This window comes from Sylvia atricapilla, chromosome 6, assembly GCF_009819655.1.
Source record: "Sylvia atricapilla isolate bSylAtr1 chromosome 6, bSylAtr1.pri, whole genome shotgun sequence".
Lineage (NCBI taxonomy): Eukaryota > Metazoa > Chordata > Aves > Passeriformes > Sylviidae > Sylvia > Sylvia atricapilla.
The window spans coordinates 4,738,681-4,756,583 of record NC_089145.1 but is presented as its reverse complement, the minus strand read 5'-3'; the positions used below and the strand labels follow the sequence as shown (position 1 = coordinate 4,756,583).

Here is a 17,903-nt window from a genome sequence, read left to right as displayed (position 1 = left end):
AGCACTTGGATCCTAGGAAGCCTTAATGTGTTGAACAACCATTCCCATTTTAATAGCATGCTTCATATGAGTACAATTTAGTCATACAACCCAAGTTCTGTAAAGCTCCCACAGATGAAAAGGAGTGTGCCTGGCAGTGAACATTAACTGCTGAGTCCCTATGAAAATAGAAAACCACATTATTTTTTGACTGCTGTTACCTGCAAACCCCACAGGGAAGTAGGGGAATAAGAAATAATGTGATACTAGCTGTCCATAGAATGGCAGAAACCTGTATTTACACACAAATGATATGAAAGTGCTTTGGATGCAAAGCTCTGAATATGCATACGCATGCATTAACTAATCAAACCACACAACACTTCCATGAAGCATGAAGCTTTTTTCATGCCTGCTTCATAGCCTCATAAACCCTTTGGCCATATGCTGAGAAACAGGCTGAGAAGCCTTGAAGTATAAATCTTAGTCCCCTCAAAAAGAGGGAAAACTGTACGAGAGAGACGTGCGTGCCAGTGAATCACCTCAAATTTATGGCATATCGAATACGCCCCAAAAGCGCAAACCTGGTCACGGAGCATTCCCCTATAACCAACCCCATACACGTCCAGGGATAAAGACAGGAGCAGATTTTGGTTTGATCCTAGAGACTTCCAGTCCCTACAGCTGCAGCTGCTGAGGGCAACCAGCACAGCCCACCTCTGGCCAGCAGCTCTGCAACTCTTCCTAAAGAGGACTCTCATGGAAAGCCCTTGGCATCACAGGGCCACGGTCACTCTCTCTTCCCAGACTTACAGCACAGGTAGCAACACAAAGAGGCTCTTCTCAGCTTTTCAAACAACGACAGAATAGCTCAAAGGCTGCTATTTCTCCTCCAGCAGCAATAAGTGAGTTAGACTGCGTAAGTACAGTTATAAAGACTCAAACTTCCACAGGATAAGATATCCCATCAACAGCCCACTTCAGGTATTGAGATCCAAAACCGGGTAAGAAAAGCATCTTTTCTCAGATGAGACTGACCAACTGACCATGAAAATATTTTGGCTGTTTTAATCAAGTGAGCCTTCAGAAATGTCCTCAACAGAACAGCTCAAACTGGTATCAACCAACATACTGGCTGAAAACATGGCCCTTGAATTTCTGTGCAGTTTAGCTCCCTGTGTCTGTAGAAACCTACACAATAAAACAATTTAAAGCAACAACAACAACAACAAAAATAAAAAAAAGGGCAGCAAGTAAGAAGCAGAACATGCACAAAAACAGAGCATGCTTCTAAAACAGTACAGAGAACTGAAGTGCAAGATCTCTCAAAATCTTCCTGGTGAAAAGTATTCCACCATCAGTTCAGATGCCTCTTTTTTTTTCTCTTCTTTTTTTTCCCTCCAGTTTTGGAGAAGAAAAAATAAAGGCAAAACACACACAGGCAAGACAGCAAGAAGAGAGGACGAGTGAAAATGTAACTGTTTTGCCTTTATGCAAAGAAAACATCAGATCGCAGCACAGGGAGAAGCAAAGGCTGAGACCCTTGAATTCCTGTGATAAATCCAAAGCTTGTACATTAAAGCTCCCCTTTGTTGAAAACACTGTTAGACACAACAAAACAGAAATGTTAGGTAAGTGCAAGCTCTGCCTCTGACCTTTCCCTCTGTAAGCGTCAGGCTTCATTAATTTTCACAAGGCCTGACAGCTCCAGCGTTAATACTCACACTTGCGGATCGAGCCACACAGCAGGTTCAGAGTCTGCTACCTTCTCCTCTGAAACTCATGCATTAGGATTTCTTCCATGCTGGCAATGGAAAACCAAGTCTAAGAAACATTAAACACAAAAAACTACGTTACAGCAATGCTGAGGTTGAGCCCTAAACCCACGAAAGCAAGGGAGCACTGAGTGACTGTCACCTCAGCGCCTCTAAGTCAGCTGAGCAGTGCCAAGGGACACAGGGCCCGTCCCCAGGGACCACAGGCACTGCACAGGAGGCTCATGCTGCAGCATCAGTGCTGCCTCACACCAAAGTGCTTCCACTCCTCTTCTCTTCCGCGAGGAAACAGAGTGAATTCTGCCCAACACTGAGCCAAAGCATCCCCACGCGCAGCAGGAACCCTGCGGCAGGGCAGGACCTCCTGGACTACAGGTCTGCTGTGACCACGCATTGGTAACAATTCCTTGCCTTTATGTCTTTATGTCTCAACCAGAACATTATTCTAATTGTAACTGTTTGTGATTAATACCTTCCTCCTGCCTGTTGAAATCAAAAACGGAGCACTGCATAAGCGACAAGCTTTTGTTTCCCTTCAGTGTTCCTTGGCTTCCTTAGCATTATTCATAACTTGTCCTGGGTTTTGATCTCCAGCTTGTTTTGAACTTCACTGGGCTACTGTTGTTCTGTTATTGAAACACCTCTTTTTTTTCTTTGAAACATGGAAAGCTTAACTGAAGCTTAAACAATTAATACATGACATTCCTTTGTTTTGAAACGGAATCTGAAGTTTTTGTTCGGTCTAACCTAAAAAGCACAAAAAAAAAAAAAAAAAAAAAAAAAAAAAAAGCTTCCAGATTTTGCAGCTCACAGCACTGCCAACTTTAGGTGTAAAAAGTCCCCCCCAAATTGACTTTAAAATTATGAAATCTGAAACGCAAGCAGCACAGATTGCCTGCTAGTCCCTGGAAAGGCTTTCTTTTCAGGCTTTTAATTATGCAACCTAAAAGATTGAGCTTTCAAGAGGAAAAAAAAATCACGTAACTTAAAATCAAAGGAGCTGGCAGCTGTTAAGTTTCTCTTTAAATTTAGCAAATTCTGAGACATCACCCTACCTAGAAATCCCAATAGCCTTGTCTGTCCCTTCATATTTTCACAAGTGCTTCTTGCATTAATGGTAGTTCCTGCTCCTCTCCCCTTTCCCATAGCAAAATAATACCTAAAGGACTCCCAGGTCTGTGCTGGTGCCACATGCCCCTTCTAAGGGATCCTTTAAGGGAAATGGCACTCACTTCGAAAATTATAAGAGATTTTCAGGCGAGAACATCTTTTGTCTGGCAGAGCTGAAGGGTGCTTCCCCAAACTGAATTACCCTGTATTTACAGTAACAGAGACCCTTGCAGTAACTCCCTGCAGTTCAGGATCTGCAGGGCATGTGTACTGTACATCCACAGAAATACATTCTGTTTTGTCCAACTGAACTTCTGATTTTTCTCTTGCAATCAAGATCTCAGCGAGCCAGGGCTGACAAATTTTAGGCTAATTTCAGCACATTGTGTGGTTTCAAATGGCTGCGACCTTGACCTCCAAATACTAAGGCTGAGAGCAGGAACTGAAGCTCTGCCTTGACAGTGCCAGTAGGGCTATGTAGAAATGTCCTTCTTGGACTTAATTTACACTTAATTAAAAAGAAACATTTTTGGTTACTATTACATTAGGCTAAAACATAAAAATGAACCCTAATACTATCTAAATCTAAGAAGAGAAAGGCATCTCTCTTTCAAAATTTTCAAAGCATTCTCTCTAAATGCATCACAGATCAATTTACATGGTACTTTTGCCAATAAGCAAAACAAAATCACAGGTTCCAATTGGCTTAACTCATATTGCAAAGCGCGAAAGCAAATGCTAGAAAATGCAATTACTGCAAACAAACTCCATTTTCTCCACTCAGGAGGGAATTTCAGAGAACATTTTATTGCCCTCGAATAATATTTCTAAAGGCATCAATACACAATTCTATTTTCTTTTCAGAGCCCCCCACACTATATAACCTAATCCTCCATAAAGAAATTCACCAGATTTTGAAATAATATATTGGTTGTTGATATTACCTTGTGCGCACACAGACTGTATCAATTTATTTTTCTCCATGAATCTTAGGAATATAAAAACCAACTTCCACTGCCTGACACAAACAGATCTGGACCTATTTCCCATAGCATACCCTTTATCTCTATAATCTACAATTCCAATTAAGTCTTTTTCTCTTTCCCCCTAAAATAAGTGAATAAAAGCCACCAAAAAGGAGGTCATTTTGAGAAACAATTATACAGAAAGTAATTAAGCTAATCATAATTATCACAGACAATGTCTTGGTATTTTAATGCACATGGATTTTCACACTGCAAAAGGCCAGGGAAAGCTAAAGACAAGATTTTCCAGAAAAAGTGAAATCTTTATTTAAAAGAGAAACAAGGCTTGAGTTCTTTACTACTTAGTGAAGGAAACGGAAACTACGAGTGCAGGACCCAGATCTAGATTCTGCCCTAAATTCTTCTACCTTATTGACAGAGACCTTGAAACAAGGGGTAGAACTTCCCTTTCTGCCCACAGGAGTGATCAAGGCTCATGCCCCTACCAGGATCCTGCCAGTATCTTCCCTCCTGCCTCACTCTGAACAGATAAATGCACTGACCAGGGAAACATATGACATACAAACATTTTCCCTGTTTCCCAAGTCTTTGAGCTAGTTCCCATTTTTTGTTTTCTCATTTTTAGAATAAAGTTCATGAGACTTACAAATGCACAAAGCAATAGGAAATCCCCTTTCTCTGTCTTGCAGCCTGGTAGAACTCAGTCAGTACTTCTAAAAAAAAATCCCTTTAGATATCTCCTTTTTTTCTGTATCCCAGGAAGGGGTTCAGAGCATTTCTTATGCAAAGAAAAATCTCAAAATACACAAACAAGAAATTTCTGAAACCTATTTTCTTTCTATGATGCGTTATATTCTACACAACTTCTTGATTTTATACCTGGAAGCGAAATCCTTGCTTAAAAAATTATGATTTTTGAGTGTATTGTTGGTAAACTAGAAAACATACTGGGGTTCATAATTAACCAACTATCAGAACCAGTGTTAAGTGGATAAATATCCATAATGGCAAGAGGAAAGATAAAAGCAGGGATAGCAAGAATAATCACAAGGAAAATAAAGAGAAGAAATAAAATAAAGTGGGTTTTTTTTTTTTTAAATATCCCAAAGGCTTTAAAAGCATGAACCACTGCCTAAAAGCAGGACGACAGCTTTTTAATAACTCTGAGAATGTAACATTCTCCAGTGTGCTAAAGCAATTAGCTGCTTTTGAGATTTTTACCCTGTGATCAAGGCTTGTGCTTTTATTTGTAAACATGAAAGTGTAAGAAGCAAGTTTGATATCCAAAGGTAGTTTTAAACACATTTTCACACGGCAATGCTGATGCTTGCTGGGAATTGCGTCTTCCTTTTCTACGCTGGAAGGGCAGAAATGGAAAGCTTGAGCTGAGCTGCACTTCTAGAGTCCAATATCCAAATGACAGCATGGATAGTGCTCTGCTCCAGAACCACCTCCATGGTCCTTTTCTGAACTCTTTATGGAGCATAGAATACAAAGAGAAAGTGCACAGAGAATGCAAACAGAAACTACAGTCAACTGAAATACTCAGGCACATCTTTAGGAACCTCCAGCACTCTTTTCTGAATCCCATGTTTAAATATATTATTCTGAATAAAGCTAAACTATCCATTATAGTCTTTCAAGATGAACTTGGATACCAGGAATCTCCTGAGCCCCGTAAGGAAATTCCTTTTAATAACCCAGCTCACAGAGAGGTTTCTTAGCTGCTAAGAGAGACAACCAAACCACTCTAGCTGTATGATGTTATTACAAGGAGCTGAATTCCTCTTCTGCAGGCTTTTTTTCCTGGCCATCCAGAATTCCCCAACCAGGAGGGCACAGATCCCTTCCTCATGAGTTTAAGCACAGGCACAAACACTAAAAGGAGAGATAAGGATGCTTCAAGCCTGAGAAAGGTTTAGAGTGCTAATTATGGACACTGGTGCCAGTGATTTCTGAGCTCTCTGCCTTACCCCTGCTACTGTTTCTTGCCACCTCTCTCTTTTCTACTGGCTTTGCAGAATTTGAATTGCCAGTTTATTAGTTGTAATTTATGTTATAGCATCCCAGGACCTCAGAGCAGACCGTTCGATCTCACACTGAAGTTCTTTTTAAGAATCCAAATCTTTGAATTTCATTGCAGAAAGCTCTGTGCCAAAATACCTCCTAACTGTCCTTCTAAAGGCAGGACAAAACAGGAAAAATGCAAAACAGTGTAGGTAAAGTAAACTCCATTCTGCAATAGAGAGTTTGCATGCTTTTATTTGTGACAGAATTCAGGTAAAACTATTGATGTTTCCTGCCCTTGCTACAAGGAGATCGGCCCTTTGCTGCTGCCATCACTGCTCTTCAGTAAGGATAACTGTAAGCCACGAACTTAGGAGTGAAATGTTTTTAAATCAAGTTAAATGAATGTGTGAGATTTCGATTGATCATTGTGCATTTGAATTTACAGCAACATTTTCACAAGGTGCTTGAAAACCTGTGTGATGCAGCATCCGTACTTTTGTGCAGAGAAGGACACGGAGAATTCTGGTCCACGAATAAGTATTTCTCTGTTATTAAAAGCTATGGGTAATTGTTGAAAAAATTTGCAGTTTTTTCACTTTGTGTGCTTTCTAGAGTAGGGCCACTCTTATCCATTTCAGCCATCTTTTCTAGCCTTTGAAACAAAAAATGGGATGAGAAACCTGCTGTAAAAAGCCACGATACGCAGACTAAGTTTTGCTGAATAGCGCGACAACTACAGTGAATCAGAGCCAGTCATTAGGACAAAGCATTCAGAGAGCAGCTATTTCAGTCACTTAAGACAACGGTAACAATTTATTCCTTATTTATTCTCCTCTCTGCTAAGGTTTTGCCCTCTCACCTCACGGGCAAGCATCCCTGTTTTCACAGCTGGTCTCACAGAAGCAGGAGTTTAGGAATAGCTGTATTGCTCCCACTCTGACTGGCCACACTCTGGTAACTCACTCCAGTGCCAGAGCCCTTCCAACACCAGAGCAGAGGCTTTTCCTTCCTCCCTGCACCCAGCCTGGGTGCCCACCACAGCAGGGGATCCCCTCCTGCCTTCCCCACTGCAGCTAATGGCACAGGACTGTAACTTTCAGCAAGGAGCCAACAAATGGGGACTGACTTCTGTACAGTGTGGATTACTTTGCACAGGGTTGTATGAGGGGACATCAGTCCAGGACCTTTACTTTTCAGGACCACAAGTATGGCTACAGCTGCGTTATTTTATTCTTAGTGACCACTGAAACTTGCAGCAAGGTCAGAGGAGAGCAGAAAGAGCAAATTCCTCCCCTGCCATGCTCAGGAGACATTTCCTGCACAAAGCTGCAGCAAACTTTGTGTCTGCCTTGCAGCTTTTCTGCTCTTCCCTCAGTAGTGACAGCAAATGCCAAGTGCTGCTGAGGGAGCAGGGAGCCTTCAGAGCAACATATGGGGGAGAGCAGCTCAGGGAAAAGTAAGGACATGTGGGTAATTTTTTATCATTTGCAGCCTTGTTTTAAACTAAGAACCCTTTGTGTTGGCTGGTTACACCAAAAAAAAAAAAATGTAATGGCAACATTCAAGAGAAAAGGAGCTACTGCACTCTTATACTCAGCCTCCCCTGTAATGGGAAAGCTTCTGGCTCATTAGAAAAGATGCACATAATTCTGAGTCTTCATGGTTCACTTACCAAAAATTACAGGAAATTTAAAGTACAGGGTGTTCCCGAGCTCTCATTTCTTAATTCTATTAACTCGAGAACAGACGAAGCTCTGGAAAAAGCAGGTGAAAAAGAGCCAGTCCAGTACTTTATATCCCCTTGCTCTCATTTGTCTCCCCCTTCTTTATAGCCTCCATCCCGCCCCCAGTTTGATGTTATTTTGCTCTCCTGTGTTGGCTTTCCACAGCCTCTCTCCACACACGGCTGTCCCCTGGTGTGCTGCTTTCTTCCTTCTCCACTAAGGCACCATCAGTCACCAGAGAGGGTCTGGTGACTGTCACCCCTCAGCTGGGGCGCAGGATGGCAAAAGAGACCAGAACAGCTCGGTGAAGTGAGGCACTCCAGAGCTGAAGATGCTCCTGCTGGTCTTGTAGCCACCCTACAGAGCAGGTGCCACAACTCACTGCCGTGCCCAGACAAAGAAAACCAAAGTCAAGGGCTTCTCCTCTTCCTTTTCTCCAGTGGTGCCCACAACTATAACATCTTCCCCCCAAAACCAACAGAGTCCCTAAATACAGGCAACTAAGGCTTGAAGATCACCCAGCAGGCATGACAGGCATGGATGGGAGATGTGGTCTCTCTTCCACAGCCCTTCTGTGCCAAAACACGTCGTTCCGATGCAAGATTTGCCCAAGCTCAAACACTCAGCCCACTGCAGCAAGAGGGTTAATGAACAAGCTACACAGGCTGGTTATAGCCAGCAATAAGCAGCTCTCTGTTTTTCTTGAAGAAAAAAAGAAGCCAGTAATTTTTGGAACATTTATTAGACCCCTAGTATAGGCAATTACTGTAAGATAAAGGTCTGCCAGTCTTGCATTACCATAAATTGCTGCATGTTGCTTTTCTATGGCACAGTAATGTCCACAACCAGTGTGAATAAATGCTAGCATTTGAGTTTTAAGCTTGATTCAACGCCCTCAATCGAACATTTTTAGCAGGTCTTCACTTTCAGTGGCTGTTGGGCCACAAAAAAAAAGAAAAATACACAAGCCAAAAAAAAAAAATCCAGGATTGTATTTCACTGATAGACTGCTTTAAGATAACCTCACATATTTCCTAGCTTGCAGAATGGAACAGAAAAAGGTGGGTGGGTAGTACAAAACCCAAAGATCCTTCTTGCTGTCTACTAGGTTTTGTAGTCACACACAACATAAAAAAATAGTGGCAATAAAAAAAAAAAAAAAAAAAAAAAAGAAAAGGCTTTGTAATAGACAGAACACTGCCAACCAGCCTTAAATTGAATTACACAGCCTGCTAATCTTTATGATGAAATAAAATTTCTTTGAACACTACACATTATACTAAAATCTGCAGTGCTTTCTCCCCAGCCCCTCTTTGCTCACAGCAACTCCTCCACCCCGAAACCATTGTTCTTTCCAGCTTGGAATGTGATGCTCTACTGACAGAAAGACTTACTTTAATTAGCTATTGTTAATACGGTCTGCATGGTGTGAAAACGTAGCAGAGAACTATTTTTGCACTTTGTATTTTTGATGCACCATTAAATTTGCAAGTGAAGAAATAAACTGATGGTGTACGAAGAATCCATCCTTCGACTGCTCTCCACTGAAATCACTCTCATTACAGTATGTGGCTGTGGCAGCAGCACAGGAGGAAGAATTGGATGAAAATGCCGACAAAAGTTTCTATTTGAGTGGCATTAGTTGTTTCATGCTTGGTCAACACAGCAACCATAAATCTCTTTTCTGTTTTCAAAGTGGATTTGGGGGAAAGGTGGAATTGAAAGGGAGAATTATTTGGGGGTTTTTATAAATCTGGTTTGGTTATAGCTTGTTATAAGAAACCTGATCATCCCTTCCTCCCTTCTAAGACAACATGAGCAGCCCAGGGAAAGAGATCCAAGAAATGACCAAGCAATTATTGTGATTGAAAATCCATTCAAGAATTGTGCAATACTTTGCAGAGCTCACTGGCTCCTTTCTTTCATTGAAAATTACCAAATGAATATATTAGTTTAAACTTATAAAGAGCCACCCACTCCAGAACATTATTCTCTTTGAAAGCACCTTTTACCTGAGCCAAGTTTTCCAATGGTTGTCAAATAACACCTCTATATCTGGTTTGACTGTCCGTGGCAATTTGTAAAGAGAATTTTACACTTTAGTAGCAAACACAGTTTAAAACCCCTCCATTTCTCTGTAGACCATTAGGAGATAGCAAAAATAGATTTTTGAGAAATCTCTTCATGAAGAATTGCCAGGAATAACAAGAGCAGAACAAAAAAGAACTGATCAGATATGAATGATCTTACACTGCTCCTCAGGCATAAAGTCCATTTTAGTCAGTGGAAATTTTGCTACCTCAACATTCATTTTATCCAATTGCTTCTATTTTACCTTCTAAGTTATACTTTTGGGGTTCTGCTTCCCACAAAGCATCTGACTCAGAGCAGAGGATAAATATGAAGAAACATTTATAATAACTATGGCACAAAAGGAGAATTTTGTACTTTTTCCCACTTTTGTTTTCACATTGCACTATGGATTGCAACATCAAGAAAAATTATGGAGCCATTACCAAAAATCAATATGATCGTATTTTCACACTACTGTGGAAATATAATAAAATGAAACACTCAAACTATTTTTGTATTCCTTTGAGAAGAAAAAAACAAAGATAAAAACTAGTAATAATATATCACAAAAAGGTATATGGAAATAAAAGCTGAGCACTGATTATTGATTCAGACAAGTCATAGAGGAATTGAAAACGAAGTACAAATGGGAATTTAACCATGACATTAAACACAGTAGGAGTCAGAACAAAAGCAAAGGAAATATTCTTAAGTAGTAATATGGTAATAAACCCTAAATAAACTAGGAAGAAGTCTTTTTAAACTTTATGGTAAAGACAGAGTGCGATACATAACCCAGAGAACTGCTAAATCAGTAAAAAACCCACAAGTTCTCAGCACCAGCTCAATCTCTAAAACTATCTCCATCCCATCCCAGTGTCTGAAGCCTTGGGAAGCTCCTCACCAGGCCCATCACAGAAGACAGAGCTGTTTCCAAAACTGGACTAACACATTTTCCAGGGAGTTGCTCCCCTCTCTCCCAGAACAGCTGTGCAAAACTCACACATACTTACAAGATTAAAGCTACCTCAGCATTTTCTTTCACTTGCAATGAATGGGATTTTTTTTTCAAGTGCTCAGAATTTTGTTCATCAAAATGGTATTTTATGTTTTGTCAATTATTCATTCCAGCTATAATAACTAGAGCAATGCAGAGTTCAAAATACGCTCCAGATGGCAAAAACACAAATCAGAAATAAATCAATTTATAAAAAAGGAAGAGATTTGTTTTTATTGCCATAATTTAACTTTAAAATATTCACAAGCTTCCTTCTGGTTCTAAATTACCCCAGAACACTTGGAGCTAATACCCCTCTGAATGTGGAGAAATTGAGAACTTACCCGTTTGGTTTCTTATAAAACAGAGTGATGGCAGACACCAAAATAATTCACAGCAGAAATATACTTTTACAGAGCAAAAGCCCTCAAGACCAGACACTTCATCACACTGAAACTGTTCTCAGTGTACATTAGTAAAAGCAACACACTTTCTCTAAACCCTAAATGAGCCATGCCTGGAGAGGAGATGAAGCCTGATAACTAAGCCAGAGCAGAGAGACTGAGGAAGGATAAAAGTGGAATGTGACCCTGCATTTTTAAACAGTGATAAGAAAAAAGCTTGATCTTACTATTATACTATTCTGGTATGGTTCATTTTTTTTTTTTTTCAAATTAAATTATGCTATCTTCAATATCAAACACATTCTGGCAGGTGTCTGGCTTAACAGTTTTGAATATAATTTCAAATTTTCACAGCATTAATGCATAAATTTAAGTGTAGACTGGAACCAAGTGTCTGTCCATAGTTCTGAGAGCAACACCACATTTACATTTTGTCATCGATTCCACATAACAACCAGCAATTCCAAGGTGATGCTGCTATTTTCAATTACTAATCATCACACAAAAATGAACTTTAAAATAATTGACAATATTTTGCTGAGGACCACATCCACATATGCAGAGCATAACAAGAAAACCTCTAAATTAAAATTATATTATCATTCTTTTCTTCTCACTTCGAATAATATGATCAAGGAACTACAGCACAGAAAAAAAAAAAAAAAAAGCTGATTTTTTTTTTTTAAGCTCTAGGAACAATGTTTACACTAGAGGCAAGCACATATTACAGGTAAAGAAATATTTGCTCTGTACAAACCCATATGTATTCGGCCACAAAACCATTCACAAAGTTTTCACAGTCATAATCCCAAAGAAATTAAATGAAGTAAATATTCAGAACAAATCAAGACTTAAAAAACATGAGACAGTCAAGTTGCTAAATCCTAGAGCAGCTCAGGGAAAACCTAGCTAAATTCAGCTTTCAGCTCCACAGACAATAACCAGCAGTTAGATCACCTACTGAATTTATCCAAGTGTACCACGGCAAGATTTTGCCTAGCTTGTGCAGTAATGTTCTTTATAATGGAAACCTTGCACGAGGGGAAAAACAAACCAACCAGAATCAAAAAATGAACACAGTGTGATATAATCACTAAACAAAAAAGTACAAAATGGCTTGTTTGAGACGAATTTCTGAACTGAATTCGAATTATTCACATCAGCGAGGATTTGCACAATCAGGCCCAGAGTAACTGAACAAAATAAACATATCAACTCATTAAAAATCTCTCTGCCTGGATTTATCTTTGCTTTCTCTTCAGTTCTTATGAGTTAGTCAATCACTTCCCATCACCCAGAAAAGGAAATATTGCACTATGAAGACAGAGCTATAATTAAATATTCCTTTATTTCATTTCACATATATGACTGAATGAGAATGGATGGGAAAAATATGAACAGAGATAATAATACTAAGTTGAAACACTCGGTAAAAAATATATATGGCAGAGAATAACATTTCAATTCTTCCTCAGCACGTAATGCTGTGTTTACTGCAAAATTAGTTAAGTTGGTATAAGAGATTTTTAATGAAAACAATTATAAATTTAAAATAACTGTGTTTAAAGCATTTAATAGTCCCTAAGGTCAAGCGATTACAGCAGTTACAAGACCCGAGGGACATGTTCACACCAAAACAAAGTGAATAAATTACCTCAGCCAGTGCATGTAATCACTAAGTGACCACAGAGGCTATTCAATGTATAAGCCCAGATGACTTCCATGCAAAACCAATAATGAAAATGTAACAGCCAAAGGGAAAAAGCATTTAACTAGCAAAAGTTGAAAGAAGGGTTGAGAACTTGGAAGAGTGGGAAAGAAGAGTGTGAAAAGCAAGTGCCATGGCTTGGCTGTGCAGACAAAGAAGAAGAATGAGTGTTAATGAAATGGACAGACAAGATGCTGAACATTTTTTCCCAGGTGAAAGACCCAAATTGTTGCAGAGGGATGCAAGACTCAAAAAATATAAAACTGAAGAGCTTTAAGCTCTGTTTTTAAATGCTCTCAGCCCTGTGTAACTCTGGCATATGTAATGTCCAATGAAGTACAAGCAAGGCAGGAGCTCAGAACAATCATCTTTTAACTTTCCCCTTGGCTTTACTGCCAGGAAAAATTATGGACAGTTATTGGGTTTTAGTTATCCCATGATATAATTCTAATGGAGGCAAGACCCTGGTTTTTAGCAGGGTAGGTAAGATAAGGTGCAGAAGGAAACTCAGCTTTGATCTGGCTCCCTCATGACATAAATGATACAGATGCCTTGTCTTCACTGCAGATTCACAGAACAAAATTGCCAGTGGAGAAAACCAGACCCATGAAAGACAGGAGAACATTCTGCTATAAGGATCACCTTGTATTTGATAGCAGTTCTCAGTGTGTAGCTTTGGAATAAAGTTCTAACCAGCTATGGTGAAAAAAGATGCTACTGAGGAAGCAAAAGGAATCCTGCTTGCTCCTGCCTGCCACTGGTATGTAATTTTTTTAACTACTGCACATCATTACCTCACATCCCTGAAAGTATCAAATCTTCACAATACACACAGTAAATAATAACACAGTAAATGGTAAAAGACAATTAACACATTTTGCAGACAGGAGTCGGAAAAGAGAGGCAAAAGGACATGCTTGACTTTTTGGTTTGTGTTTTGATTCTTGGTGTTTTGATTCCTGGTGAGAATGCACTGAAGCAAGTATTCACCAACATTCCCACAATTTGCTGTCTCACCCTGTGCCAGGAACCTCATAACTGGTATTGTCACACACCTATGAGAAAATGCAAGGGGATGCTCTGCATGTAATAAAAATATTTCTCCATATCTGAAATCTGAAAGCCTGAGGCAAAAGCCAGCAGGCCCTCACACAGTTAAAGCTCCCAGTTTCAGTGAAACTGACTGCAAAATCTGCTTTCTCAGATAAATACTAGACTGCCTTCTACAAGAATTATGTATATACGCTAAGAAAGCCCCCTAGAAAATTACTGAGGCTGGAACACAACCTATTCAAAGGGTTATAATTCTTCTGCTGGAAGTGTTAAGCCAAGGACCCGTGTGCTAAAATAACATCATCATGAACCCCCTGTTAGATACAAGGAATGCCCAGTGGCTGCCAACACTGCAAGATTCCCCAGAGAAGGCTGAAAGCACCCTGGCAGATTATTTGGGTTGGCTTTCTGCAGCGCTGAGTGTTTTCAAATACTGGCCACAGGCTCTGGCTGTACCAAAACAGCATCTGTGGAATTACTCAAGGGCCAAAGAGGAACTCAGGTGGCCAGACACTGCTCTTAGCAATGCACTCAGGGAGATCTGTGCTCTCCAAAAGGCAATTCCTCTTCTGGAGCTGCAATTACATGGCCAGAAAAAGGATCATTTTGAGCCCGTCAGCTCTAGTATCACTTTCTGGAAATAAGAACAATAAAGCTAAGTTACAGTGATATGATTAGAAAGCCCCAGTCCCAAGCGCACAGCAGGAAAAACACTCATAAAAATAGGGCTGTGGAAATCAGAGGAGGTCAGGTAAAAAGAAGAGCATGAAGAAAACGCAAAGAAGGATGATGTCAAGGCACACAATGTAGAATTTCTTCTATTTAAGATTTCTTTTGTAAATCCAAATACTCCTTACATGTATCTCTTGAAGGGTCAGCCAAGGAACTCCAATGCAAAAAATGATTCCATCAAAAGCACATAGAGATGCTGCCACCACACAGCCGGCGAGAGAGACCGCAATAAAACCTGATGACAAAGCTATGCTTTGAAATTTTTTATATATAATGTTATAAATTCATTCTAATGTTTTTTGAAAATCAGCTGCTCAAGTCACCTTCAGCTCTGGGTATTTCTAGAGTAAGAGGTCACCTGGCAGTGCACAACCAGCCTGCCAGCAGCATTTACAACAGGAGCTTCCTGCACAAGTTCCCCTCCTTCGGTGTGGTTTTCTGCTGTTGCTATTTAATTGCCCTCTATTCTATCAATGTGCTGTCAGGGCACTGCTGTCAAATACAGCAGAATATGAAAGGAATTCTACCAAAGAGATGCTGACTGCCCGTGATCAAAGTTAAAATGCCAGTACTCCAACTCAAAGGGGCAAGCATGTGATTATCATCCCCCAAAAATTCTCCTCTTCCAAACAGTATTATTGATTCTGTCAGGCTGTACTGTGGGAAGAAGGACTTTCATCATTTCCAATCGTGCTGTAACTTGCAGCGCTGCTTTGAGTTCTAGTGAACCCAAAATACAGTGAGCAGCAGTTTTGGCTGTGGATACAAAACCCCCCAGCATCCACTAATGGGACACTGTGTCCTGTCTGCGAGGTGCCACCACCTCCTCAGCACTCCCAGAGGGCCACACAGTCCTTGTCGTGCAATGACAGAATCTTTTCCCCAAGGTAGCGCAGAAATACAGCAAAGTCTCTAAATTTGTCTTAATTAACAGAATTATATTGAGGCTAGAAACAGCACATCACATGAGGACGAGTGAGGTAAGGGTGGGGGGAGATTGTCGAGCGCCCTAATTCAATTAGGAGGCAGTGACTGACACTTGGACAGGAGAGGTTAATTGGGGTCACCAAAACGCAGTAATTCCTTACCTAACCAGTCATTAAACTTCTTGACCTCCGAGGGCAGTCCCAGCTCGGTGAAATCGCCCGTGTGAAGAAGGATGTCCCCGTAAGGCATCTGGATGCCATCTGTCCTGGAGTGCGTGTCTGAGACGCAGACAAAGCGCGTGTGGCCCGCTGGTTTCGGAGTGTCATATGGGATAGGGTCGACCCTAAAGCAGACACAAAGATCTCGTCACAGTCACGAGGTTAAAACCCTCACATCCATTATTTCACATATCAGCACACATCTCTCTCCACAAAAGCATCCACACATCCACTGACACGCACCGTGCTCTGCAACAACACTGTCAAAAACCCAGGAGGGCCCACAGTGCTGCTTCCAAACTTACCTGGTAAGGAAAGGAAGATCAAAAATATACACAAGACACAGCCACTTTCTGATACTAAAGTGTACTTAAACACTGGAAAAAAATGCATTTAGGAGGCTTTGAATTCAGATGTTTTACATGCTGTGCCTTACACATGAGCAGGTACAGGGGCCATGAAATAACAGGTCTCACAGGTGGGCCAGGAACAGGCTCTCACCTGAGCTGAGCAGCTGCTTTTGTCCAAGGACATATATACTTGTCCTAGGGTGGCTTTATGATGCTTGTATCCCCAACTGTCTGTTCTGTTTCTGTTGGATATTTTGTTCTGTACCTTTCAGACAGGTTCTTGAGAGCAAAGGGGGGGAAAAGAGAAGCGCTGGGTTTGTTTTGAGAAAATTGCCTGACTCCTCCACATTCTGCTCCTGCACGGTGTTGCCTGCAGCACGGACAGACAGCAGAACTCTCCTGTGCTTTTTGTTGCTTTTAGCTAGCTGAAGTAGAGAAGCTCCCTGGACAGTTTTTGTCCTTTTCTTAGGACTGTTTAAACCTGCTGTGGACTGAAAGCCCAGAAGAGCACTGGGAGCTGCACCTTTGACCCACTGGGGCCCAGGATGGCATCTTCCAGCACCAGAGGAGCTGATCAGAGACTGAGCCGAGCTTCAATTCACAGCAAGGACTTTCTGAATTGTGCCATCTCTCATCAGAATGGCAAGAGGTTTTATTGATTCATATTATTTGTATTTTTTTATGCTTGTGAACACTTTGCTTGGTGAATAAGCAGTTTTTCCCACTTTTCTCTATGGAAATTTTGTCCTGGACCGCTCGAGGGAGGGGCCACTTCAATTTGCTTTCTAGAGGGACCCCACTGACAGGTTTTCTCCCAAATCTGCTCTAAACCAGGACAATACTCCTGCAGATTCCAGCACAGAGTATTTGCTTACACACAATAAAGTACATTCAGGAGTGCTTTGATGAAGGCTGGAAACTGCAGAACCAAGTCTAGTGATAACTTCCTAAACTCATACAAAATCCTGAGCTCATCTTCCCAGAATCTATAAAGTCAGGAACTGATGTGCTATCACACTAAGCAACCACATATAATTTTTCCTTTTCTATAGCCAATGATGTGAAAAATGATGTGAAAAATCTAGATCAATTGGTTATTTGCAAGTTACACTGAGTAATTTGATCTTATCAACTACAAGTGACCCATCATGAAGTGTGGTCATTTGGTTTTTGGTGACTTTTTTTTTCTTTTTCCTAAGCAGAATAGAGAAAAAAAAAACAGGTAAGAAAAATGTTTTATGCATACTTAGTGGTTAGAAGCCCTAATTTGCAACAGAATAAATTAAATACAAAAGGCAACCCATTGCCTACTTTGGAATAGCAATTATTTCTCTGCAGAGATACCATAATTTGATTTGCTCAACACTTGAATAGCCCAGCATCTGGATTAGTGCCACAGAAAATCCCATCCCAATTCCACAAAACCTCAACTCACTCCATTGATGTGCCACTTTGATCATGGTTAGAGCTTAGCTTCAGCTAGAAATGTTGAGGTATTTAGGAGTTATGTCAGAATAATAGTCCACTTATGTCTCAAATTATCAGGCTAGTGAAACCAAGCTCCAGCTACTTTAAAGCACCCAAAATAATGCTGTTCTAAGACTTATTTGGACAAACAGGAATTCAAAAATCGGTGCCTGAAAGTAAAAATAAAATTAAACAGGTCTTATTAGTTTTGCTCTCCACACTGAAAAGAAAAAGCAGTAGACATCACTGTGCATTTGTTTGTCCTAAATCCCCACAGTTATAATGAGATGTATGACCAGCAATAAAAAATAAAGCACAAACCTTAGGAAAATACTGACTTTTGAAGTATTACTTTTGTTTACTGAACTGTAAACTAAATTAGCATCTAGT

The 17,903-nt window shown here is 40.4% G+C and overlaps 1 protein-coding gene across 1 annotated transcript in view; it reads right to left on the bottom strand.

Annotated features, from left to right (window-relative positions):
* Positions 1-17,903, bottom strand: part of MPPED2 (metallophosphoesterase domain containing 2) — a 103,922-nt gene that overhangs the window by 50,629 nt on the left and 35,390 nt on the right. Inside the window, exon 3 of the mRNA XM_066320514.1 lies at positions 15,640-15,821. Coding sequence (XP_066176611.1) covers positions 15,640-15,821 — 182 coding nt within the window. The remainder of the gene's footprint in view (positions 1-15,639; positions 15,822-17,903) is intronic.